The following is a 24,309-nucleotide window of genomic DNA, read 5'->3' as shown; positions in this document are numbered from 1 at the left end:
GGTTACATAGCTTTTATTTAAAACAGGCTCAATTTTGGGAGGCCGAGGCGGATGGATCACTTGAGGTCAGGAGTTCAAGACCAGACTGGCCAACGTGGCAAAACCCCTGTCTGTACTAAAAATACAAAACCCAGCCGGGCATGGTGGCACATGCCTGTAACCCCAGCTACTTGGGAGGCTGAGGCACGAGAATCGCTTAAACCCAGGAGGTGGAGGTTGCAGTGAGCCGAGATCACACCACTGCACTCCAGCCTGGGTGACAGAGTAAAACTCCATCTCAAAAAAAAAAAAATGGAAATTTAAACTAAAAAACAAAAACAAACAAAAAAAAAACACACAGGCTCAAAGCCCTAGGATAAGAGAAGTTTGCATTTCATTGTTCCCTAACTCCTTACTCTCATTTGCTGACCAAGCTTCCTGGGGTCAGGACAATCCCTTCAACCTCAGCATCTCAGCACCTAATGGATACTCATTAAGACATTTTAAGAACTCAATATCCCTGTATCAAGGCAAAGGCACCTCCCATGGGATGGACAGCACAAGCATCTTCCATTTAGGCCTAGTCTTAACGCAGAGCCTGATGCATAATACGCTCTTGCTGAGAGGCTACCATCATGAGTGGAAAATGAGTGAAATGCTATGCCCTTGTGATGGGGATAATACATCTCACTGTAGCCCAATATGGCAGATCAGTAAGAGCCTTGGTGATCCAAATCATTAACAATAGGAAAATGTCTCCTCTCCCCCAGGTCAGGGAAGGTTTGACTTCCAAAGACAAATGCCTGCAGCCCTCCAGAGAAAATAGGTGGATGATTCCTTTCTGCTTGGGGAAAGTGCCCTCTTTTCCACCCACCCCCGACGCCCAACCCACTGAACCACAGACAAGCCCACGTGTGCCTTGTCTGCGCACAGAGAGTGTCAGGCTGTGGTTAAGCCCAGGGACTCTGGGGCCAGACCACCAGTGTTTGGATCTGGCACTGCCACTCCTCAGCTATGTGATCTTGGGCAAGTAACTTCACAGTAGTAAAATATGAACTTTAAATGGTGTTCCTTCTGCACAGTCCCACCCTCAAAGGACAGGGGTTGGAGCCCAGATTTCTCCTTGGACTAAGAAAAAGAATCACTCCTTTCCCACCACCCCACCCCACAGACACATCTCAGCATCAGGGCATCAGGCTTGAGATAAGGCACAGCCCTTCCTCTGGATCTCAGCCCACCCTTGCCCCTTCCACTGGTATCCTTGTGCAGTGAACATCCTGCACAACCTCTCCCGGCCACCCTGCTGAGGTGCTTCTTTTCTGGCTAAAAAACCTTTACTCATCTGCCCCTTCTCAGTCCTTGTTTCCAGTCCGGTAATCACTGTAGTGACTCATGTCTAGATCTCTCTAAAGGAAATGTATTACTAAGTAAACAAAAAAAGCTACTAAGCTTAAAGTTACCAAAACAAGTTCCAGATGAGCAGGGCCCAGAGGCATTTTCTGAAGAAGAGCCGTGCCCTGCCTTATCCCATGGCTTGTGTCCCCCAGGACTGGGAGAAAGATGCAGCTGCACTCAGACTCAGGCCCTAGTCCCTAAATTACAACCCCCTCCAAGGCTTGGAACTTATCATCAGAGGCAGCAAGAGCGGAAGTCAGGTCCCTCGCTGCCTCAGCATCACCTTCTGCCGTGGAGGAGATGAATCTGAGCCTGTCGCTTCCTGGCACACGGGACCTCTGCTGCGTCTCTGCTGCCCATGGGAGCTGTCCAGGTTCCCAACCTAGCATTCAAGGCCTCTCAGGATCCAGTGCACCAACCACCAGTCCCTGCACCCCCTTCCTCATGTCCACAGCTACCCCATCCTTTCTTTCCCCACCTCCATGCCTTGGCACGTGCTGCTGGGAATTCCACTTCCCCTCCACGACTCATCCTGCAGGGCCTCTTTCTGAGAACATCAATGTCACTAGATACTCAGAGGATACTTACAGCATCAATGTTTAACAAATACAGCCAAGGGAGCAAAGGAATGGAGGAGGGGCCGATGGAGCCCCCAGGCATAGGCCCAGCCCAGATGGGCTTTCTTCTCCCTCTAGGAGCGTTTTTTATGTTCCTTTCTGGCCACTTTAAAGAAGTCAGTCAAACAGGAAGTGAGATGCAGGGCAGGAAGCAGGGCGAGGCCTGCCCTGGGATCCTCCAGCCCCTTGCTCGGAGGCCCTCGAGCTACCCACACCCAGTAGAGGAGCAGCATGGCAGGGCCCCAAATCATACCTTGGGGAGGCCCAGGTTGAGTTCCCTGGTGCCACCATCACCCACAGGACTCCTCGCATGGCCAACAAGCCCCTCGGTGATCCAGTCCCACCCAAGCCTCCCCCGGCATTGCTGCCACTCCCTAGTGGCATTCTGTCATCAGCCAGCACTCACCACTGTCCCCTCCTGTCCTGTGCACACCAGGCTGTTTCTGTGCCCTGGCTTATGCTGTTTGTGCTCTGCTCTGGAATGCCTTTTCTTCCCTTGGCCTCTCAGTGAACTCCTATTCATCCTTCAAAACCCTGGTTAGAGGTTGCCTCCTCTGGGAAGCCTTTGCTGATTCTCTCAGACAGACCCACATGCTGTCCCTCCCTCCCACATCTCCACTTCACTTGACCTGCAGCCCCCCTGTCTTCCCTGATAACTCTTGTTCACACAACTGTTCACCACCTTCATGAGCCACCTGAAGACAGAGACTTATTCCTATTTTATCTCCTCACCTCCAAAGGCAAGCAGAGGGCCTGACACATGAGAGGGGTCCCAACAAATGTTTGCTGAACAGAATGAATCTCTAAAATTGGCTTCCCTGTGCAGACCCCAAAGGACCCCAGTCCCTCGTGGTGACCCATTCTGGGACCTTTACTTTTTTTTTTTTTTTTTTTTTTTGAGACTGAGTCTCGCTCTGTTGCACAGGCTGGAGTGCAGTGGCCCTATCTTGGCTCACAGCAACCTCTGCCTCCCGGGTTGAAGCGACTCTCTTGCCTCAGCCTCCCAAGCAGCTGAGACTACAGGCATGCACCACCACACTCGGCTAATTTTTGTATTTTTAGTAGAGAAGGGGTTTCACCATGTTAGCCTGGCTGGTCTCGAACTCCTGATCTCAGGTGATCTGCCTGCCTCAGCCTCCCAAAGTGCTGGGATTACAGGCCTGAGCCACTGCACCCGGCCCCATTCTGGAACCTTTCTTACCCACGGTCTGGTGCAATTCTTCATGGCTCGGTCTTCACCTGCAGTGGGTACAACCTTGGGGACTGATAGCTTTACAGTAGGAAGGAAGACAAGAAAGCACAGCAGGCAGAGGTAGCCCTGGCCTGGACTCAGGCCCACACATGTGCCAGGCAATCGTCACAGAAACAACAGTGGTGTATTTGTTTCCTCCGGCTGTCAGAACAAATTACCACAAACGTGGCAGCTTTAAACAACAGAGACTTATTCTCTTACAGTCTGGAAGCCAGAGTCTGTAATCAGATGTCAGCACTTCCTCTGAAAGCTCTAGAAAAGGAGACTTTCTTGGCCCCTCCAGCTTCTGGTGGCTCCAGGTGTCCCTTGGCTTGGGGCTGCATCACTGCAGTCTCTACCTCCTCTTCACCCGGCCTTCCCCCTCCCTCTTTTCATGTGTCTCTCACAGAGTACTGGTCACTGGACTTAGGGCTCATCTGGATCATCCAGGGTGCTCTCATCTTGAGATTCTTAAATCAATTACATCTGCAAAGTCCTCTTATAAAATAAGGCCACATCATAGGTTCCAGGGGTTAGGTTGTGGACATGTCTTTTGAGGGGCACCATTCAACACATTGAAAGCAACAATAGCTTCTGGGTACGGTGGCTCATGCCTGCAATCCCAGCACTTTGGGAGGACAAGGCGGACAGATCACTTGAGGTCAGGAGTTCGAGACCAGCCTGGCCAATAGGCAAAACCCCATCTCTACTAAAAATACAAAAATTAGCCAGGTGTGATGGTGCACGCCTGTAATACCAGCTACTCGGGAGGCTGAGGCAGGAGAATCGCTTGAACCCAGGAGGCGGAGGTTATGGTGGGCCGAGATGCCACCACTCCACTCCAGCCTGGGTGAAAGAGTGAGACGCCATCTCAAAAAAAAAAAAAAAAGAAAGAAAATAGTAATAGCTAACACTTATGGGGCACTTACTATGTGCCAGTGTAAGGCTGAACCTTTCTCATGGATGAGCTCATCAAATATTCACGCACACCCTCTGAGTTAGGTACCACTATCATTGTCACTCACCAAGGGGAAAACTGAGGCTCAGAGAGCTTAAGCAACTCTACCAAGCCTGCTCAGCTGGGGAGCAGAGGAGCTGGAGTTCAGAGCCATGTGGTCCAGCAGCAGAGCCCAGCTCTTCCCAGCTGATGAGATTCTCTGAGGTTCTTTGTTCCCTCAGGGGAAGCAGGGCTGCCTGTCTTCAGTTAAATGCGCTCCCACTGGCCTTCTGGGAGCATCTCTGCGGCGAGCATGATCCATACACACACACACACAGCTGGCGCTGCCCTTGGGTTACTCTGCAGGCCCCAGAGTGAGGCAGCTTGCTCCCTGCTGGTTTCCTGGCATGCATGGAAAAAGGGGATTTTGTCTTTCCAGCTTAGAGAGGCTCCATCCTCCTCCAGTGCACTCCCTGGGCTCTATTCGCAGAGGAGACAGGGCAAGCAACTGATACTTACATCTCACGGCGCCCCCACTTAGGTGGACTGTATTCTTAGTTCCATTTTATAGATTAAGAAACTGAAGTTCCAACTGGGCGCGCGGTGGCTCACGCCTGTAATCCCAGCACTTTGGGAGGCCGAGGCAGGCGGGTCGCAAGGTCGGGAGATCAAGACCATCCTGGCTAACAGGGTGAAACCCCGTCTCTACTAAAAATATAAAAAATTAGCCGTGCATGGTAGCGGGCGCCTGTAGTCCCAGCTACTCGGGAGGATGAGGCTGGAGAATGGCGTGAACCGGGAGGCGGAGCTTGCAGTGAGCTGAGATTGCGCCATTGCACTCCAGCCTGGGCGACAGAGTGAGACTCCGTTTCAAAACAAAAAGAAGAAAGAAAAGAAACTGAAGTTCCATTTTTTTAAAATAAAATTCATAGGTTAAAAACAGAAAGAAAGAAATAAACAAACAGGTTTACAAAGAGGCCAAGTGGCCAGGTGTGGAGGCTCATGCCTGTAATCCCAGCACTTTGGGAGACAGAGGCGGGCAGATTGCTTGAGCCCAGGAGTTTGAGACCAGCCTGGGCAATATAGCAAGACCCCATCTCTAAAAAAACCCCAAAAACCAGAAGCCAAGTGGATAAAGCCAAGATTCCAAGTCAAGTCACCTCCATCTGACCCTCTCTCCTTATCAATAAAAATAATCGTGGTTGTAACGGCTATCATGTTCAAACGATGACCAAGTCAGACCCTGTTCTGCCTGCTTCACATGGATTATCTCATTTAATCCTCAGAGCAACCGTACAATTTAGGTGCTATTATAACTCCATTTTATAGATGAGGAAATCAAGTCACAGAGCAGGGAAGGGACCTTTCCAAGGTCTCCAGTGGGTGAGCAGAGGAGCTGGGATCCTCCCAGGCTGATGAGTCTTGGTGTCCATGAGTCTTTGCAAGAACGTAGAGTCGTAACTGGGGGCTCAGGGCGCTCGTGCTCGCTCTCTCTCTCTCTCTCAGATAGTCTGGTACCCTTTTCCCAAAGGTGTTCTGCCCTTGGCCCTGAGGAAGCCCCCCTTCTCTTTCCCTGCCCATTTCCAGCACCTTGGGAGATGCACTCTCCCCATGGGTCCATGACCAGTGGGGAAACACCTCTCCGTGTCTTATCTAATTGCATCCCCACCATAATCATTCTCATCCTTACTCTCCAGATAGAAGAAAAAAGCCGGTAAGTGACTTCCCAGGGCCCTTGTGCCCATAAACAGTGAGCACCAGGCAAAATCCAGGCCTCTCAAAGACTCCAGCTGATTCTGTCTCTGGCCCCTAAAAGCCCCTGTTAGGAAAAGTTCTCTCTTATGATAGCAAATAAATGCAGAAGGAAGGGTAGAGTTAGAGAACCACCACCCACTTGGCAACCACCACACTAGCCGGTGAACATTTGAAAAGGAGCAGGATTAATTACATAGTCTCAAAGTATCTCCCTGTAAGATACTCAGGAATTACAAAGAGAAACATCATTACTTTATGGTGGAGAAACCTGGCAGACACCACCTTATCCAAGTTATCAAAGTCACATCAGCAATAACAGGACAAGCCAGCGGGGTGTGCCTCCAGATACTGAGAAGGACACAACATCACTTCTGTACAAGCTGAATTGTATCCCCCCAAAATTCATATGCTAAATCCCTAACCCCCCACCCCCATCCCTCAGAATGTGTCTGGATTTGGAGATAGAGCTTTTAAAGTGTGATTTAAGATTGAGGCCCTTAAGGTGGCCCTAATCCAATCTGACTGGTGTCCTTAGAAGAAGAGGAAATTTGTTTTTGTTTTTTGGGATGGAGTTTCACTCTGTCTTCCAGGCTGGAGTGCAGTGGTGCCATCTTGGCTCACTGCAACCTCTAACTCCCAGGTTCAAGTGATTCTCCCACCTCAGCCTCCTGAGGAGCTGGGATTGCAGGTGTGCACCACCACACACAGCTAATTATTTTGTATTTTTAGTAGAGATGGGGTTTCACCATGTTGGCCAGGCTAGTCTGAAACTCCTGACCTCAAGCGATCTGCCCACCTCGGACTCCTGAAGTGCTAGGATTACAGGCATGAGCCACCGTGCCAGCCAGAAAAAGAGGGAATTTGACCATTCAAAGAGACACCAAGGATGCACCAGCACAGGGGAAAGACCACGTGAGGACTCAGTGAGAAGACGGTTGTCTGCAGGCCAAAGACAGAGGCCTCAGGAGCAACCAGACCTGCCGCCACTTTGACCTAGCACATCCAGGCTCCAGAGCTGTGAGAAAAAGACTGTTACTTAAGCCACTCAGTCTGTATTTTGTTACAGCAGCCAAATGGACTAATACAAGGCCGAGATGCATCAACTAAATCTAATGTAACCAGCAGAAAACACCAGACAAACCCAAACTGAGGGCCATTCTGCAAAATCATCCGGCTCTACTCAAAAATGCCAAGGGTATGAAAGACAAAAGAAGATAGAAGGGCAGTCCCAGATCAGAGGAGGCCAAGAGGCACGCCAGCCAGACTCTGAGCCTGGATTGGATCCTGCAGACTCCCAAAACCACTGTACTCCTTTGCCATGAAAGTCACGGTTAGGACAGTCAGCAGATGTTGAATAATTGCCAGAGCAGAAGCACCATCATCTTGGACAAATACTGCCACTTTAAGCTCCAGCTCCCTTTCTAGCCTTATGCATTTCAAGGAAATCACTTCTCTTCTAACTACAACAGCCAGAAAAAGCAGACAGTAAAATACAAATAAGACAGCTCTGGCACAGAAGGGGGTGGAGGGAAAGTATCTTTGGTAACTGTCAAACTTCACCCTCACACAATGAGCCCCAGTAAAACAGTGGGCCTTAATAAGCACAGTCCTTTCCCTTCAGGGGCACTAAGATAGGGAAGCTAAAAGCAGACTCAGGGGATATGCCTGTAGCTGCAGAAAGATATATGGGAACAGACACACAACTCTCCCTCCCAGATATGCACAGCAAAGAGACACAGAAGCAGTCCAAGCCTCTGATAAACTCTCCCACCCTGAATCCTTAAAAACTCTTAATCTGTAAGAGAGTGGGGCTCTGACCTAACTCGGCCAGCCACCCCTCTCAAGTTTACTCAAAATAAACCTGTCCCTGTTGCCTGTTGAACCGCCCTTTCATGTTTCTTTCCTCTTTAATTCTTACAATAATGTCTGCATGTTAGATCGTTGTGTTTATACCAGTGTTGGTTTCCTGATTTTGATCAGTTGACTGTAGGGGTGATTTGTTTTTTTAGGAAATGTATACTGAAGCAATTAGAGGTAAAGGGGAATCTGTCATTTCCGCAACTCACTCTTGCATGATATGGAAGAATGTGTGCTTGTGTGTGTGTGTGCGCGTGTGCATGCGTGTGTGTGCGTGTGTGTGTGTGTCTCTGCACACATGCACAGAGAGAAAGCGGGAGCTACAGCAAATGTAAAAAGTGAACAGTGAACATCTGAGGAATCTGGAGGAGGCTATATGGAAATTCTGCAAATCTGAAATAATTTCAAAATTAAAAGTTTAAAACTTCCACATCGTCCCTCAGGGAAAATCCACCCCACTCCCTCCTCCTACCTGGTTCCTCTCCCTCCCCTCCTAGTCCTTCCCTCGCCAGCACCCTCAGCCTGCCTGGAGTCCTTGTCCTGGACCTTTGTGTGACCTGCTTCCTCCCTCCTCCTCCAGCCCTGCTCTCCCCAGATCCCCATCGCACCATCCCTGTCCTCCCTGCCTCCTCCCACCTCTGCTCAGGACCCCTTTCCTCCAAAAACACTTCCATGTCGCCCACCCTTGATGCTGTGTTGGGTGCCTCTTCCCACTGTGCTCCCAGAGGGACTCCCACCCCGCCCCACAAAGCTTTCCCAGCTGAGCTCTAATCACAGTACAAGTGAATTATTGCCAAGCATTAAATTATTACTACACCTGGTGCCCATGACTTGTCTCTTTGTGTCTTCCTATCCACCATGCGGGCAAGGAAAGCATTATCACCCCCAGTTTACAAACAGGAAACCTGAGGCTCAGAATAGATAATGCATCTGAGTCACAGCTAAGAAAGTGGTTGGGGCACCATTAGAACCAACTTTTTTTGTTTAAACTTTTATTTTAGGTTCAGGGTTACTTATGCAGTTTGTTATATAGGTAAACGCATGTCCAGAGGGATTGTTGTATGGATTATTTCACCACCCAGATACTAAGCCTAGCACCCAATAGTTATTATTTCCACCTTTCTCCTTCCTCTTACCCTCCACCCTTCAATAGGCCCTAGTGTGTGCTGTTCCCCTCTATGTGTCCATGTGTTCTCATCACTTAACCTTCAGTTATAAGTGAGAACATGTGGTATTGGTTTCTGTTCCTGCATTCGTTTGCTAAGGATAATAGCCTCCAGCTCCATCCATGTTCTTGCAAGAGACATGATCTCATTCTTTTTTATGGCTGCATAGTATTCCATGGTGTATGTGTACCACATTTTCTTTTTTTGTTTGTTTTTCTTTTTTTTTTTTTTTTTGAGAGTCTCGCTCTGTCGCCCAGGCTGGAGTGCAACAGCGCGACCTCGGCTCACTGCAACCTCCGCCTCCTGGGTTCAAGCGATTCTCCTGCCTCAGCCTCCCGAGTAGCTGGGACTACAGGTGCATGCCACCACGCCCAGCTAATTTTTGTATTTTTAGTAGAGACGGGGTTTCACTGTGTTAGCCAGGATGGTCTCGATCTCCTGACCTCCTGATCCACCCACCTCCGGCTCCCAAAGTGCTGGGACTACAGAAGTGAGCCGCCGCACCCGGCATGTACCACATTTTCTTTATTGAGTCTACCATTGATGGGCATTTGATTCCATGTCTTGGCTATTGTGAATCGTGCTGCACTGAACATATGCACGCATGTTCAGTGTCTTTATGACAGAACAATTTATATTCCTTTGGACATATACCCAGTAATGCGATTTCTGTGTCAAATGATAGTTCTGTTTTCAGCTCTTTGAGAAATCACCACACTGCCTACCACAGTGGTCGAACCAATTTACACTCCTACCAAAGAGCGTATAAGCATTCCCTTTTCTCTGCAACCTCACCAGAACCCGGCTCTTAGCTATCAAGGCTCTTGCCCTCCCCTTCCAGCAGCTGCTAATTATAATAGCTGCGTTTTCTAATGTTTGCTGAGCTCAGTTCCCTAATGTTTGCTGAGCTCAGTTTCCTAATGTTTGCTGAGCTCAAACGCTGCTGGGCCCTAGGCTAATCACTTGCAGGAATTAGTGCCAGGACGTGGGGCTGGTGACAGTCCCTTCCTCAAAGGATGGTCAGGTGGTATAAGGAGCTAACACAAGCAAGGCCTGGCGCTGTAATCATGGCAGACCGCAGGCCATTCTTGTTGTTTCCAACCACTTTTAAGTCTTAGAACTGTTCTAGATTTACAGAACTGAGAAGATAGTACAGACAGTTCCCATACACCACAGGCCCAGTTTACCTCGTAACTGATCTTGCATGAGTATGATACATTTATTACAATTAATGAACAAACAAAGGTGGACACATTATTAACTAAAATCCACTTTCTTCACTTTTACTGCCTTTTTCTGTTCCATGATCCCATCCAGATGCCACATTACATTTAGTTGTCCTTGTTTCCTTGTTGTTGTTTATTAGTCATAGTCATCATCATACTGACCAGCTGAATCCTCAGGAGAGCCCTTGGAGGTGCTACTGGTCTGTTCACTCACCCGCAGCCCCCATTCCGCTGCCAGCTCTGAGGGCTGTGTCTTCCTGGTCTTGCTCTAATGCCCCTAAAGCCCTGCCTGAGGAGCTGTGACTGCACTAACCAGGCCGGCAGCTCCCAGTGGTCCTGTAGGCCTCAAGGCAGGAAGGAGGCCCTGGAGAGCCTGTTGGGGCAGGAAAGGAGTGCGGAAAGGCTGGGGTGGGAGGGAGACAGTGGAGGGCCTGAGGTCTGCAGGGCCACCTCCCAGCCCTGGATCCCTTCCCACAGCCCATCTGGAGCCTCAGTTTTCTGGAAAGCTCCCTCCTCCCTTCCAAAGCCACAGCTGTGAGACAGAAAGCCAGGGTGGGGGGCCACGTGCAGCTTTCTGCCTCCCGCTGCCTTTGGAGCAGGAGTTTCACCACAGCCCCTGGTGGCCAGGTGGGTGCTCCTCCAGGTGGGCCCCCTTTGCCCTTAAAGGCACCCACTTGCCACCTCCTCCATAAAAGGCCTAGGCCCAGCTCTGGTGGTGAGGGAGTAGGGGGTGTGTCTGTGGCGTCTCATGGCAGGAGGCTCAGCCACGACCTGGGGTTACCGTGTGGCCCTGCTACTGCTGGTCGCCACCCTGGGGCTGGGTAGGTGGCTCCAGCCCGACCCTGGCCTCCCAGGCCTCCGGCACAGCTACGACTGTGGGATCAAGGGAATGCAGCTGCTGGTGTTCCCCAGGCCAGGCCAGACTCTCCGCTTCAAGGTGGTGGGTGAGTGCTGGCAGCGTCCTGGCCCCCGCCTCCCTGGCCACGGGCTGCTGCCAGAAGGGAGCTGGGACCCTTCCCCTGGAGAAGGAGCAAGAACAGAGGCCTCCCTCCAGCCTGGGGGTGTCCAGCCCCCTACCCCCTCACCACAGAAAAGGGCAAGGAGGAGAATCATCACCCAGGGCAGCTTCTCCCATGTTAGTGTGCGTGGGAAACACCTGGCCACCTTGTTGAGGTGCGGGTTCTGATTCAGTGGACCTGGGGCAGGGCCAAGCCTCTACATTTCTTTTTTTTTTTTTTTTTTCTGAAACAGTCTCACTTCTTTCACTCTGTTCTCCAGGCTAGAGTGCAGTGGCACGATCTCAGCTCACTGCAACCTCCACCACCCAGGTTCAAGCAATTCTCCTGCCTCAGCCTCTTAGTAGCTGGGACTACAGGTGGGTGCCACCACGCCCAGCTACTTTTTGTATTTTTAGTAGAGATGGGGTTTCACGATATTGGTCAGGCTGGTCTCGAACTCCTGACCTCAGGTGATCCACCTGCCTCAGCCTCCCAAAGTGCTGGGGTTATAGGCGTGAGCCACCGCACCCGGCCTAGGCTCTGCATCTCTAACCACACTCAGTCAAAACTGAGGCTGAGGGTCCATAAACAACTTTCAGCAGCAGGACCTAGTAGGCGTGGCCTGGTGTGGGTTTGAAACTGGGGTTTGGATCTGCAGCTTCTAAACGATGTGATCTTGGACAACTGACCTTGACCCATAAGCCTCTGTTTCCTCATCTGCAAGGTGGGGAGGATGAACCTGGCCATACTCATGGAACAAGGGCATGGGGACATGCCCACACCCAGAGAGTGCCCAGGCTGTTCTGGGCCAACAAGCGGGGTGGACACCTAGGGGGTGTCTCCAAGCAACTGCAGCAGCCACAGTTAACCTGGGAAATGGGTTCAGATCTTACTACAAAGCCCAGGATTCAAATCCTCATTCTGCCCCTCATTGTGTGCACCTGAGAAAGCTCACGCACCCTCCCTTCCTCAGCTGCCTCAGCCACAGGATGTGGATAACTAAGCTTAAAAGAAGTGATGTGAAATACTCAGGCCAGTGCCTGAGACCCTGTGTATCCCTTCTCCACCTCATCTTCATGCCTGCCTGCTGCCGTGTGCTACGAGCAGGAAACCCTAGCTAGAAAGATCCTAAGACTCCCCATCCCCTTACAGCTGTGGAAACTGAGAGTAGAGAGGGGAGGGGGCTTGCCCAAGACCACACAACAAACTAATAGCAAAGCTAAGGCAAGAACCCAGGTCTCCTGGCTGCTGAGTGGGAACTCCTTCCGAGACCCCAGCAACCTCTCCCTGCACCCTTCAACATCCCTGGCCCCTCCCCTTCCTCCACTGCAGATGAATTTGGGAACCGATTTGATGTCAACAACTGCTCCATCTGCTACCACTGGGTCACCTCCAGGCTGCAGGAGCCTGCAGTCTTCTCGGCTGATTACAGAGGCTGCCACGTGCTGGAGAAGGTAGGGGTTGTTCATGCTCTGGCACAGGAGCAAGCTTGTCCTAGTGTCATGTCAGGCTGAAGAGGCCCCTCATGAACCAGAAAGGAGCCAAAGCCGAAGATCTGTTGAGCTGGTGGGTGAGGGAAACTAAGTCCTGAAGGTACTTTCTGGAATCCACCATGAATCTAGCTCCCTGGCTAACGGCCAGCTCAGCTCTCGTGGGCCCGTCCCCTGCCTGGGTATGCTAGGTGGCCTCACCTTGCTGCTCTATGATGGCCTCTCACCTGCAGGATGGGCGTTTCCACCTGAGGGTGTTCATGGAGGCTGTGCTGCCCAATGGTCATGTGGATGTGGCACAAGACGCTACTCTGATCTGTCCCAAACCTGACCCCTCCTGGACTCTGGACTCCCAGCTGGCACCACCTGCCATGTTCTCTGTCTCAACCCCACAAACCCTTTCCTTCCTCCCCACCTCTGGCCATACCTCCCAAGGCTCTGGCCATGCCTTTCCCAGCCCACTGGACCCAGGGCACAGCTCTGTCCACCCAACCCCTGCTTTACCATCCCCTGGACCTGGACCTGCCCTCACCACTCTGGCTCAACCCCACTGGGGCACCTTGGAACACTGGGATGTGAACAAACCAGATTACATAGGTACGTAGGACATCTGAGTGTACTTACCCTCTGTCTGGGGCCTTCTGGAGTACAGGGTGGCCTAACAGCCTTTTACTGGGCTCTAAGCCATTTCTTTTTTTGTTTTTTTCTTTTCTTAGAAAAAGATGATTCTTTTATTCCTTTGTAGTATTTGGAAAACAGCTTTAAACATGTATAGGTATACTAAAGCTAGAAGAGGCCTTGTAAATTTGTTTCCTAACTTTAGGCAGAAACTCACTGAAACCATTGCCAGCAACACCTGATTCTCAGAAAATATTCTCTAGAAATTTCAGTAATCAGCAGTTCGGAGGGAGGACATTTAGTGTGCTGGCTAAGAGCACAAGCTCTGGAGCAGGTTCCCAAGATTCGATTCCAGGGCCATGACTTGCAAACTGTGTGCCTTCAGCCTCATCACTCTGTCCCAACCCTAGGTACCCACCTGAGCCAGAAGCAGTGCCAGGTGGCCTCAGGGCACCTCCCCTGCATCGTGAGAAGAACTTCAAAGGAAGCCTGTCAGCAGGCTGGCTGCTGCTATGACAACACCAGAGAGGTTCCCTGTTACTATGGCAACACAGGTACAACCGCCCACCCCAGCAAATCCTGGTCCCTTGGATTCTGAAGCGGAAGGAGAGCTGTCTCCTCCAGCTGGTGGAAACTGCTTCCTATCCTCCTCCTGGAGAGCCCAACTCCCAGAGCAGATGGCAGAGGAGACCTTTAGATGGGGCGGTCACATGTCCCGGCTGGCCTTATAACAACTGTCCCAGGCAACTATTAATAGATCCACCTTACACACATCTGGACTTTCAGATCTAAAACACCCTGGTTTGGATGACAGATTATATGGTGAACCTACTTTTAGAGTGTAGTTCAACTCATTTGTCACATGGATGAGAAAATCAGTCCATAAAGGGTTTGCTGGGGCCAACACCAGCCTAAGTGGAGAGTAAGTGTCCAGACTCCCAGACCGGCACTTAAAGCCTGGCTGTCACCCAGCCATCCCCTGTCTCTGTGCTGGATGGACACCAAACCCCAAGGCGCTCATCTGTCTTTGTCCCAGCTACTGTCCAGTGCTTCAGAGATGGCTACTTCGTCCTCGTGGTGTCCCAAGAAATGGCCTTGACACACAGGATCACACTGGCCAACATCCGCCTGGCCTATGACCCCACCAGCTGCTCCCCAACACAGCACACGGAAGCTTTCGTGGTCTTCTACTTCCCTTTTACCCACTGTGGAACCACAGTGCAGGTAGGAGCTGGGACCACAGGCTGGGACCTGGTCCCCCCTGCCAAGAAAGCCTCACCCAGCTGTCTCTTCCCACAGGTGGCTGGCGACCAGCTCATCTATGAGAACTGGCTGGTGTCTGGCATCCACATCCAAAAGGGGCCACAGGGTTCCATCACACGGGACAGCACCTTCCAGTAAGGGCAGCCCTCCTCCTACAGGCGTGGCTGTGTGCTAGAGTGTCAGGGGGCACAGGCGAGCTCAGTACAGGCTTCGGAGCCATCTCAGCTCAAACCCAGGCTCTGCTGTTACCTGGCTATGTGATCTTAGGCAAGGGGCCCACCTCTTCCCAGCCTCCCCTGCTGGGCATGGGAAATGTCCCTATCTCAGGGCAGACGTGAGTGTTAAGTGGGGGCCTTCCATGCCTGGCCTGCAGGGCTCTGCTGGAAGCCCATGGCCAGTCCTGAGGGAGCTGGAGTCCTGAGAGAGCCCTGTCTTGGTCTCTCTAAGAACCAAGCTCAAAGCAACTGAAAGCGTCCCCTTCCAGGTCCCAGGAGGAGGCTGAGGCTACGGCTGTTGCCCCTCCTAATGTCAGGTTAAGAAGCCACAGATGAAGTTGAAGATACCTCTCTGAGGATGTGGTGGGAGAGGAACTCGGTGGGGGAGGAACCCCTCGTTGTTAGGGGCCTCCTGGACCTGCTGACTCAAGAGGCAAAACCAACCCAGGTGCTCAGGATGCCAGTGGGGGTGACCCGAGGGAATCTGTCTGTCACGCCTGGCTCTGAACCTGTGTGACCAGGGGCAAAGCACCTAACCTTCACCCTGTGGGACAGAGCCAATGGGTTGTAGAAATCCTGTGATTGACACTGCGTGGTTGCCGGGCATCTCCTTCCCCTTCCCGCCCTGCCGTGAGGGTTGGGGAGCAGGGGACTGTGTCACAGTTCAAATCTATTTGGCTTTAAAGCTCTAAGTACCACAGAGGTGGTAGCTCACGCCTATGATCCCAGCGCTTTGGGAGGCCTAGGTGGGAGAATTGCTGGAAGTTCAAGACTAGCCTGGGCAACACAGCGAGATCCCATTTCTATTTTTTATTTTAATTAAAAAAAACCCATAAGTTCTTATGGCCAAGTGGTGGGGGACAAGTCTGTCATGCCTTAGACTCTCTGATTTAAGAGCTCTGGGAGTCAGCCAGAGGTCAACACAGAGTGCCTAGGGATTCTTGGAGGGAGGCAGAAGTCAGGGGGAAACAGCTGTAGCCGGCAGGACTAGGCCAGAGAGCTCCTCAGACACAAGGCCTTCAGAACAGGGGTAAGCCACTTATACCTACTTAGCATCTCCCTGGCGCCAGGCCTCTGGGGTGCTAGGAGGGTGTGGGCCCCACCAGAGTGTGCAGGAGTGGCCACCATGGCCCTTAGGCTAGTGAGGAAGATGCTAGACACTGTGGCCTTTAGGCTGTGGCAGATCAGCTGCAACTACAAGGACAATGAAGACACTGGTGCATTATCTTGTGACCTCACTCAGTGTCAGTGCCCTCAGAGGGAGGCAGTCACAGCCATTTTACAAATGAGGACACTGAGGCTTAGGTTAGAAGACTTGCTTGTGGTCCCAAAGCCTGTAAATGCTAAGAAGACTCAAACCTGTCGGGAGGCAGAGCACCTAGGCTCATTCACCAGCCTCAACTGTCAGGCTCCAGGGGCCTCGAACGGCACAGCAGGCAGCTGTGGGTAGCCAGGGCAGACCCAACAAGGTGCCAGCCCCCCGAGGGCCCATCTCTATCCTGCTGTATTCCCCCACCAGGTACAGGGCCTGGCATAACAGGCTTGAGCCATCCCAGGGAGACCAGGTCGGCACAGGATGGGGCAGGGTGAGCTTCCTGAGCCCGCCTTGGAAATGCTGAGTTTTGCTTAAGTAGCATCCATCTGCCCTGCTGGACAGTACCCTATTTGTTGCACCCACAGAGTTGGTGCCTAGTTTATTACGTAAACAGGATGCTCTGATTCTGTGTCTTCTCCCCCACCGTCTTGCACGTGGACGTCAGGCTTCATGTGCGCTGTGTCTTCAACGCCAGTGACTTCCTGCCCATTCAGGCGTCCATTTTCCCACCCCCATCGCCTGCCCCTGTGACCCAGCCCGGCCCCCTGCGGCTTGAGCTGCGGATTGCCAAGGGTATGCTACGCTATCCCTGCTCTCTTCTGGCCGCCACTTCCCTGACGCACAGCCCACCCTGGCTCATGAGTCACTCTCCCTGCAGACGAGACCTTCAGCTCCTACTATGGGGAGGATGACTATCCCATCGTGAGGCTGCTCCAAGAACCAGTCCATGTGGAGGTCCGGCTTCTGCAGAGGACAGACCCCAACCTGGTCCTGCTGCTGCACCAGTGCTGGGGCGCTCCCAGTGCCAACCCCTTCCAGCAGCCCCAGTGGCCCATCCTGTCAGATGGGTGAGTGCCCCCATGCTCCCCCCACCTGCTCCGCCTCCTGTAAACAGCCTCTCTGACTTCTCTTCTCAGATGCCCTTTCGAGGGCGACAGCTACAGAACCCAGATGGTAGCCTTGGATGGGGCCACACCTTTCCAGTCGCACTACCAGCGATTCACTGTTGCTACCTTCGCCCTCCTGGACTCAGGCTCCCAGAGAGCCCTCAGAGGACCGGTAAGAAGCCCCGGCTGCCGCATGCCTGGCCCCATCTGTTAAGTGGGGAGGAACTGGTCCCCAAATCCCTCTGGCACCCCGTGAACTTATGTGCACAAAGTTCTGGGATGGGGCTTGGCGTCTACCAGGTGTCATGGAAAGCAGCAGGCTTCGAGTCGGCAAGAGGTTAACCCATAACCACCAGCAGGAGGAAGGAAAATGCTGCCTGTGCTGCAATCAGCCCTAAATCTGAACTCTGGTCATGGTGTTCTAGGGTAGCCTCGCCTCACTTCTGATTCCAGAAATGATAATGTGTTCCATGTAATTCTGCTTTGAATTTTCTTTAACTCGGCAACTTCTCCAGAAGGTAAAGGTAGATAAACTTAGGGTATATTTAGATTTTCTATGTAATATACAGATGGCCTCAGAGGTGACAGATGCACTTGTCCCATTGAACAACGTATCTTTCACATCACATACCCAAATCTCTAGATTCTTAAATCACTGCCTGTTATTATGTCAGATGTAGACTGATTTTCACTGGTAAGCACTGGTTAGTGTGGCTTTGTTCTCTTCTCTGCTGTGTGCTGCCTCCTGATCCAAGAGACACTGACCTGCCTGAATGAGGGGTGCCCATGAGTGGGGCCTCCTGGGTGCTGGGTCGGGTCAGCTCCTCCTGCTTCTGCTCCCGTAGGGCACTGCCCCTGCCCTTGTGTATCTGGAAGCAGTGGTAATCTGCCCTCCCCTCTGCCCCCAGTCACTGGTCTCCGGGGGTCACAAAGGGAGGGCAAACATCTATTCTCCTGCTGCCTGGCCAAGTCCCACCTCCTTGGAATTTGCTGTCTCCCTCAGTAGGGCAGGTGGAAGGGAGAGATCCAGCCCTCCCGGGGGCTGTGCAGCCAGAGGCAGCATTGGTGGAGCAGGCCCGCCAAGGACTGGGGCATTATGAAGTGCAGTGGTCCCCGCCTGCAGGGCACCCACTGCAGACTTGGACCTTGGGGAGCGGGGAAGGTGTGGATTTCAAATCTGGAAGGAACACATCCAGCTCCGCACTCCTCAGCATGGGCAGCAGTTGTCATCTTGGTCAAGAAGCTCAGATTTCTCCCTGCCTGGCCAGCAGCAGCCTAGACTTGGCCCAGCTCGGGGATCCCATGTCCCTCCCTCTGTGCTTCCTGCCCAGTGGCATCGAGCCAGCCACTTTGATGTTGTTCTCCTTCCACCAGGTTTACTTGTTCTGCAGCACCTCTGCCTGCCACACCTCAGGGCTGGAGACTTGCTCCACTGCATGCAGCACTGGCACAAGTGAGTCTGGGGTGCGAGTGGCATTTGTTCCTTCATACATCTTCAGGCCTGTGCCTGGCCTTTGGGCCACAGGGGCAGGAGACCAGCCCAAGATTTCATTCTTCCCCTGGGCAGGACAGCGACGATCCTCAGGTCACCGTAATGATACTGCCAGGCCCCAGGACATTGTGAGCTCTCCGGGGCCAGTGGGCTTTGAGGATTCTTATGGGCAGGAGCCCACACTTGGGCCCACAGGTAGGAGGGCTTCTGGGTGGGCCCCTCAGGCCTTACCCACTCTCAGCCCCCAAGACTGTGCTGACAAAACAGGGATGCTCCAGCCATAGCTGAGGGCAAGAGATGGTGTCACTGCAGTCAGTGGGGAACTAAGTGAAGACAGACACAGTCCACCTCATCTGCAGAAAGGCAGCTTCAGCTCTGCTCAGTGTGATACAAAGTTCTGGGGTGGAGGGGCCTCACCCAGCCCTGCCAATCCCTTCTCTCTGACAGACTCCAATGGGAACTCCAGCCTGAGGCCTCTCCTTTGGGTGGTCCTTTCGCTGCCAGCTGTTGCCCTGGTCCTTGGGTTTGGTGTCTTTGTGGGCCTGAGCCAGACCTGGGCCCAGAAGCTCTGGGAAAGCAACAGACAGTGAATGGGCTCAATAAACAATCATTTCAAACCTACTGAAACCAGGTGTGGAGAAATTATTTGTGACCACTAGAATAGAACTATTTCTTATGTGACAAACTTCCTCCAAGTCAGCTCTGTCCTTCCAGAACTGTGACGTCGATTACAAATATTTCATATATGCCACAACCTGCACAGAGGCCAATGTCCCCCAAGGCTCAACTTGGGAGCCTCTGCCTCTCCACAAGGAACGGTGGCATTTCAGGCAGAGCAAACAGGACAAAGATACTGGAGGTTAAGACGTTGGCAGTCAAAGAACAGCAACAGCTGGGAACTGGGCCCCTGGCAGGAATGAATGGCTTGTGAAGGCCTGTCACCTCCTCACAGACACAGGAGTTCTGACAAGGGCATCCTCAAAGCACCCTGAGCAGCTGCTGTCATGGATAAGGGTTACTGTAAGACTGAGTTGAAGGAGCACTTCACAGACCCCCTGAGCCTGCCAGCCTACCGCTAAAGCCTGCATTTCTGACCACAGCCTCCCATCCCCTCCCCTGGCCTCCCAAGACTATCCATGTGGGAAGGGCTGGCACAGGAGGAATGGCAGCCTGCTGGCCCTGACGCTGGCTGCCGTGGTGGGCATGGCCACCAGACAGGTCCGTGCCAGTGCTCGCTATGCCGCTGAGCCCAGTTTGCCCATGTATGGCATGGGCCTTCATCTCTGACTTGGCAGCAAAGCCCTTTCCAGACATGTCGATCCTCTAGGTGGAGAAGGGGGCAGGATGCTAGGGTTTGGCCTCAATGGGACAGGGAGAAGAATCTGGTAGGGAAGCCTGAACTTGGTTTCAGACACCTTTCTGGACTTCAGGTAGAGCACGAGCTTAGAGAGCTGTTACAAGGGGAGCTAAGGTACTCAAGTCATGCCCATGGCCTTGATACTGCATGTACCCCCTACTCACCCAGCTCTGGCCTACTCAGCCTTTCCTGTCTTTAGAATACTGGACAAGCATGTGGACCTCAGAGCTGGCTTCTTATTAGCTGTGTGATATTCAGTAAGTTACTCAACTTCCCTGGGCCTCAGATTTCTCATCTGTAAAATGAGGTTAATGTCTATTCCCATCGAAGTATTGGATAAAATGAGTTAATAGATAAGAATGCTTAGAATAGTACATAACAGCCAACAGTAACTGGGTGCTATTAACTACTGACTAGAATTTCATTTCTTCTTGCCCCAAGCCTAATGCTTACCTAGCTTTTGTTGTCAATGTTTTGGTTTGGTTTTGTATGTACAAGTTTACAGGCCAATACGAAGAGGGGCTAGGGGAAGCTGCTGTCTTTTGACTCTTCTAGCTAGAGGGAGAACATAAAAGGCAGGAAGGCCCAAACATTTGCCATGGAAGCTAAGTGACTTCCCTTCTCTGGGCCTGTCTTCCCATCTATGGCTAGCAACGGCCAGTCTTGCCCTGCCCAACTTCCTGGCTTGTACAGGGAGACATAGGATATATCCTGCAGGGTCAGTGTGACATAGGTGAGGATTCTTAGCTTGGCTGGTTGGAGAAGCCAGGCTGACTTGGTCTTAGGGGCCTGGGCTCTGGTTCCTTCCAGCATTAACTCTTCCTTCTTCCCCTCCCTCCATCATACAAGCTCATGTAAGGATTTCAAACTTCCAGAGGTACCAATTGGAATAATGCTGTGTAACTGAATTTGCTTTAACACAAGGGTAGATGTCTTGTCTCATTTCCTATCATTTCAAATAGATGTAGTCTCTAAACTGTGGTTGAACTATGATATTTGATCTGTTGATAGAGACCAAGTGGGTTAAGGATGACGAGTGTTGAACACAATTACTTAAGCATATAGTTCTTTGTATACTATTTTCTTGAAAGACAGTCTTAGAACTGCTGGGTCAAGACCACACCTCTTATGACTGTGGGGCTCGGAACTGTCTGAGTATCTACTCTCCACTATTTCTCTCCTCATCTGTAAAGAGCTTTCACAAATCAAGGGGCCAGTATCCTCATTTTATAAATTTTCCATCTAATTGGCCATTGGCTTTTCTCTGCTGGGTTCTTTTATCTTAGAAAGGATTATGTAACAATGAATTTTTCCCTCTCATATTTGTATTTTTGAGTATGGCAAAGACTTTCTCCTATCCTATATAATCATCCAAGTATCCATTTGCTTTACTGTGATATTCCAGTAACAATGCAATTGTGTATCTCCTACTTCCAAGTGTATATAGGTACATGATTTGGGCAACTGATAAATTGTGCAGAGATTTTGTCAACAATTCCATGTCAAAGGAGTCTGTTTACTGAAACAAATATACAAACTATATGAACAATGGAGTTCATTGCAGTGCTAGCTTTCTCTCGGGGGAAGCAATCTAAACTTTGGCTTTCCTAGATAACAAAATTTAGTCTAAATTTTGCCCAATTTAAAGCTTTCTTCCTCCCTTCTTACCGCCTCCCGCTGTGAGCAGGCCCCTGCTGGGCCTTGAGAACAATTCATCAGACCCGATGGGGACAATAACCACTGTCTCTGACCTGTGGCAGGAAGCAGAGCTGCTCAGGGCCCATCAGGTTTTGTCTCTTCCTGCCCTTTTGGGGAGGTGGGGGTGGGGATGGGGGTAGAGGCTGTGGCTATATCTATGTAAGACCTAAGGGAATCCCCTGTCTTTCCATTCCCCAGGCCCCTACCAGCTATAATGTAAGTATAGTATACTTACATTATACATTGAGAGCAAATTAACTTCATGGTGCTTTGTTTTTAATAAAGGGGACAGAATACTTCACCGCCTGTTCAGCTGAATTCAACTCCCTGTCTGGACACTTATGTGAGAACATTTCATGGAAAAGTGCCACTTCTGTTCCAGCAGTAGGAACACTAGATACTCGGATCAACCTGAAGTAAACAACTAAAATACCAGATTATAAATATTTAAAAATATTCTTAAGACTACTGTTGAATTAACATGGGGAATGAGGCATGCACATAGGCCAAAAATAAAAAGCAAAAACTCTGGGAAGTAAAATCAGCTTCTATTCTGGGAAGTTCTAGAGGACCCTGGAGACCTTGGCCTTCTGCTTTGATGAGTCCAGGGAACTGCAGATCAAGCCCGGAGCCTACAAAGGCAACAAGTCCAGATGCAGGGCCTCCTCTAAAGCTGGAACTTCAGAGGTCCCAGTCCTCAGTGCAAGAGTGAAGGAGAAACAAGCCTCTGGCAAGAGTGGGCAGCAAGGAATCCTGCCTATTTTTATCATGGGGCTGGATGTACTGAAAAAATCACCTTGAGAATGAAAAGTGTAATTCCCTCTTCTCTGGTGTGTGCAGTCAAATCCTCAGACTGAAGGAGAGAAGAGAAAGAACCCCTCAGGTTCAATCTAGGAACAAACCTCAAGGGCTGAATTTAATTTAAAGTGATCCCCAGGCTTCAGGAAGAAGCAAATGCAGGTCCTGTCTGAAAGGTGACTTCAGCCAAAGCCTCAGAGAAAATTCTGACAGGTCAAGTTGCAAACAAGATCAACACCTCACAATAAGGAGTCACAAGATACAATAAATAGTGAAAAGTCAGGGCACAAAGTGAGAAGATAGTTGCAATACATTCTTGACAAAGGATTACTATCCAAAAATATGTTTAAAACTGCTACAAATCAAGAAAAAGATAACACAAATAGAAAAATAGGCAAAGGACACTAACAGGCATTTCACAAGAGGAAAAACTCAAATGGTCTAAGTGGCTGAAAAGATGCTCAACTTCAACAGTAATCATGAATGTAAAAAATTAAACTTCAAGATAATATTATACACCCACCAGAGTGGCAAAAATTAAAAAGCCAGAAAATAAGCATTGGTGAGGGTATGAAGACAGGAACATTCTACCAATGTTAATTAGAATATAAACTGGTATACGTATGTTGAAAAATTGTCATTCCCTGATATATGTCCTCTCCTAACCATCCTAGAAAAACCCTTGCACCAAAATGTTCACAGAAACACTATAATAGCAAAATAAAAATAAAAAACTAGAAACAACCCGTATGTCCATCATGAACACCAGAACATATAAATACACCCTGGTATATTCCTACAATCAAATTCTACAATGAATGAGAGGTAAGAGTTAACCTGTTTGTCCCTTGCAGGCTGGCTTCCCAGGAAAGGAGTTGGCCCCTTACAAGGTTGCATGGAATCTAGCCATTGCTAAGTGCCTAAGACACTGATCAATTACAAGGTTTGGACCCCAGCCCTTTAATCATATCAGAGGAAGGGCTGATGCTTCTTCAGCCACGAACACACTGCAGTAAATCCTGCTGCTGGCTGACCACATCAAATAACTGCAACAGCAAAACTCAGACCCTAGAGCCCTGATCACAGCAGGAGGAGGAGCTGTGCTTCCTAATCATGCAGCTTAAAAGCCCCAGAGCCCAATGGCCAGGATCCCTCTCCCAGCGTGCACTGTCCTAGAATGAATGGGCCACACAGGACCGGCACATCTGCAGCTGCTCCTACCTTCAATAAATGCTGTCACAGTACCCTGGTGTGAGTTCTGTTTGGCCATTTTCCTTTGTTTTCCCAGTAGTGAATGAACTAGGGCTATGTGTGTAAATACAGGTAAATCTCAAGGACGATGCTGAGAAGATGAAATCAAAGAAACTAGATTGAATGACTTCATTTATATAAAGTTCAAAAATCAGTCCCCAAAACCCCAATGTAGTAGTAAAATTGTATAGAAAAACAAAACGAATGATCAGCACCAATTTCAGGGTAGTGGTTTTCCCTGCAGGGGCAGGGAGCAATGCATTCATTGAGGAACACACTGATGGCCCCTAATGCTTTCTTCAGCTGGCTGGTGGATACAAAGATGTTGACTATTCTTTAAACTGTACAGGTACATTTTTAGACACTTTGGGTGAACATTTCAGAAAACTTTTAACCTCCTGGCCTCCCTTACTACAATCTGCTGGGCCTGTCTCCAACCACAGTGCTGCTCCTCCTTCCCCAGCAGCCTGTTCCCTCAAACCTGCTTTCTCACCCCTTCCCCAGGCAGTGGGGCTGCCAGTGCCTTTGCTCACACCAGACACCCCTACTCTGTTCCTCTGTCCTATGTCCACCTAGGGAACTTCCACTTCAAAATGCAGCTGTGCCACCTCCCCTAGGTCCACCTGACATCCTAAACAGCTGCACATCCTGTCTTCTGTGCTGGCACCTCTATCAGAACTCTAGCATCATGCTCTGTTGACTCCTGTCTCCGTACCTGGATTATGTTCCAGCCGCTTTGTATCAACAGAGCCTTAGGTTTACTA

At 50.6% G+C, this 24,309-nt stretch overlaps 1 protein-coding gene across 2 annotated transcripts; it reads left to right on the top strand.

Annotated features, from left to right (window-relative positions):
* Positions 1 to 10,891: 10,891 nt before the first annotated feature.
* Positions 10,892 to 19,062, top strand: ZP1 (zona pellucida glycoprotein 1). 2 transcript variants are annotated; one of them, XM_054439129.2, is made up of 12 exons: positions 10,892 to 11,107; positions 12,494 to 12,615; positions 12,885 to 13,248; positions 13,680 to 13,823; positions 14,306 to 14,493; positions 14,569 to 14,666; positions 16,508 to 16,635; positions 16,721 to 16,910; positions 16,980 to 17,121; positions 18,324 to 18,402; positions 18,517 to 18,636; positions 18,889 to 19,062. In XM_054439129.2, the coding sequence occupies exons 1-12, from the start codon at positions 10,912 to 10,914 to the stop codon at positions 19,029 to 19,031; spliced, it is 1,914 nt and encodes a 637-aa protein (XP_054295104.2). In that variant the 5' UTR covers positions 10,892 to 10,911; the 3' UTR covers positions 19,032 to 19,062. The 2 variants fall into 2 exon arrangements, with proteins under 2 accessions (XP_054295104.2, XP_054295103.2); XM_054439128.2 differs by having other exon boundaries at positions 10,912 to 11,107; positions 18,324 to 19,061.
* Positions 19,063 to 24,309: the final 5,247 nt, after the last annotated feature.

This window comes from Pongo pygmaeus, chromosome 9 (assembly GCF_028885625.2).
Source record: "Pongo pygmaeus isolate AG05252 chromosome 9, NHGRI_mPonPyg2-v2.0_pri, whole genome shotgun sequence".
In the NCBI taxonomy this organism is placed as follows: Eukaryota; Metazoa; Chordata; class Mammalia; order Primates; family Hominidae; genus Pongo; species Pongo pygmaeus.
This window is presented reverse-complemented; position numbering and strand designations above follow the sequence as displayed.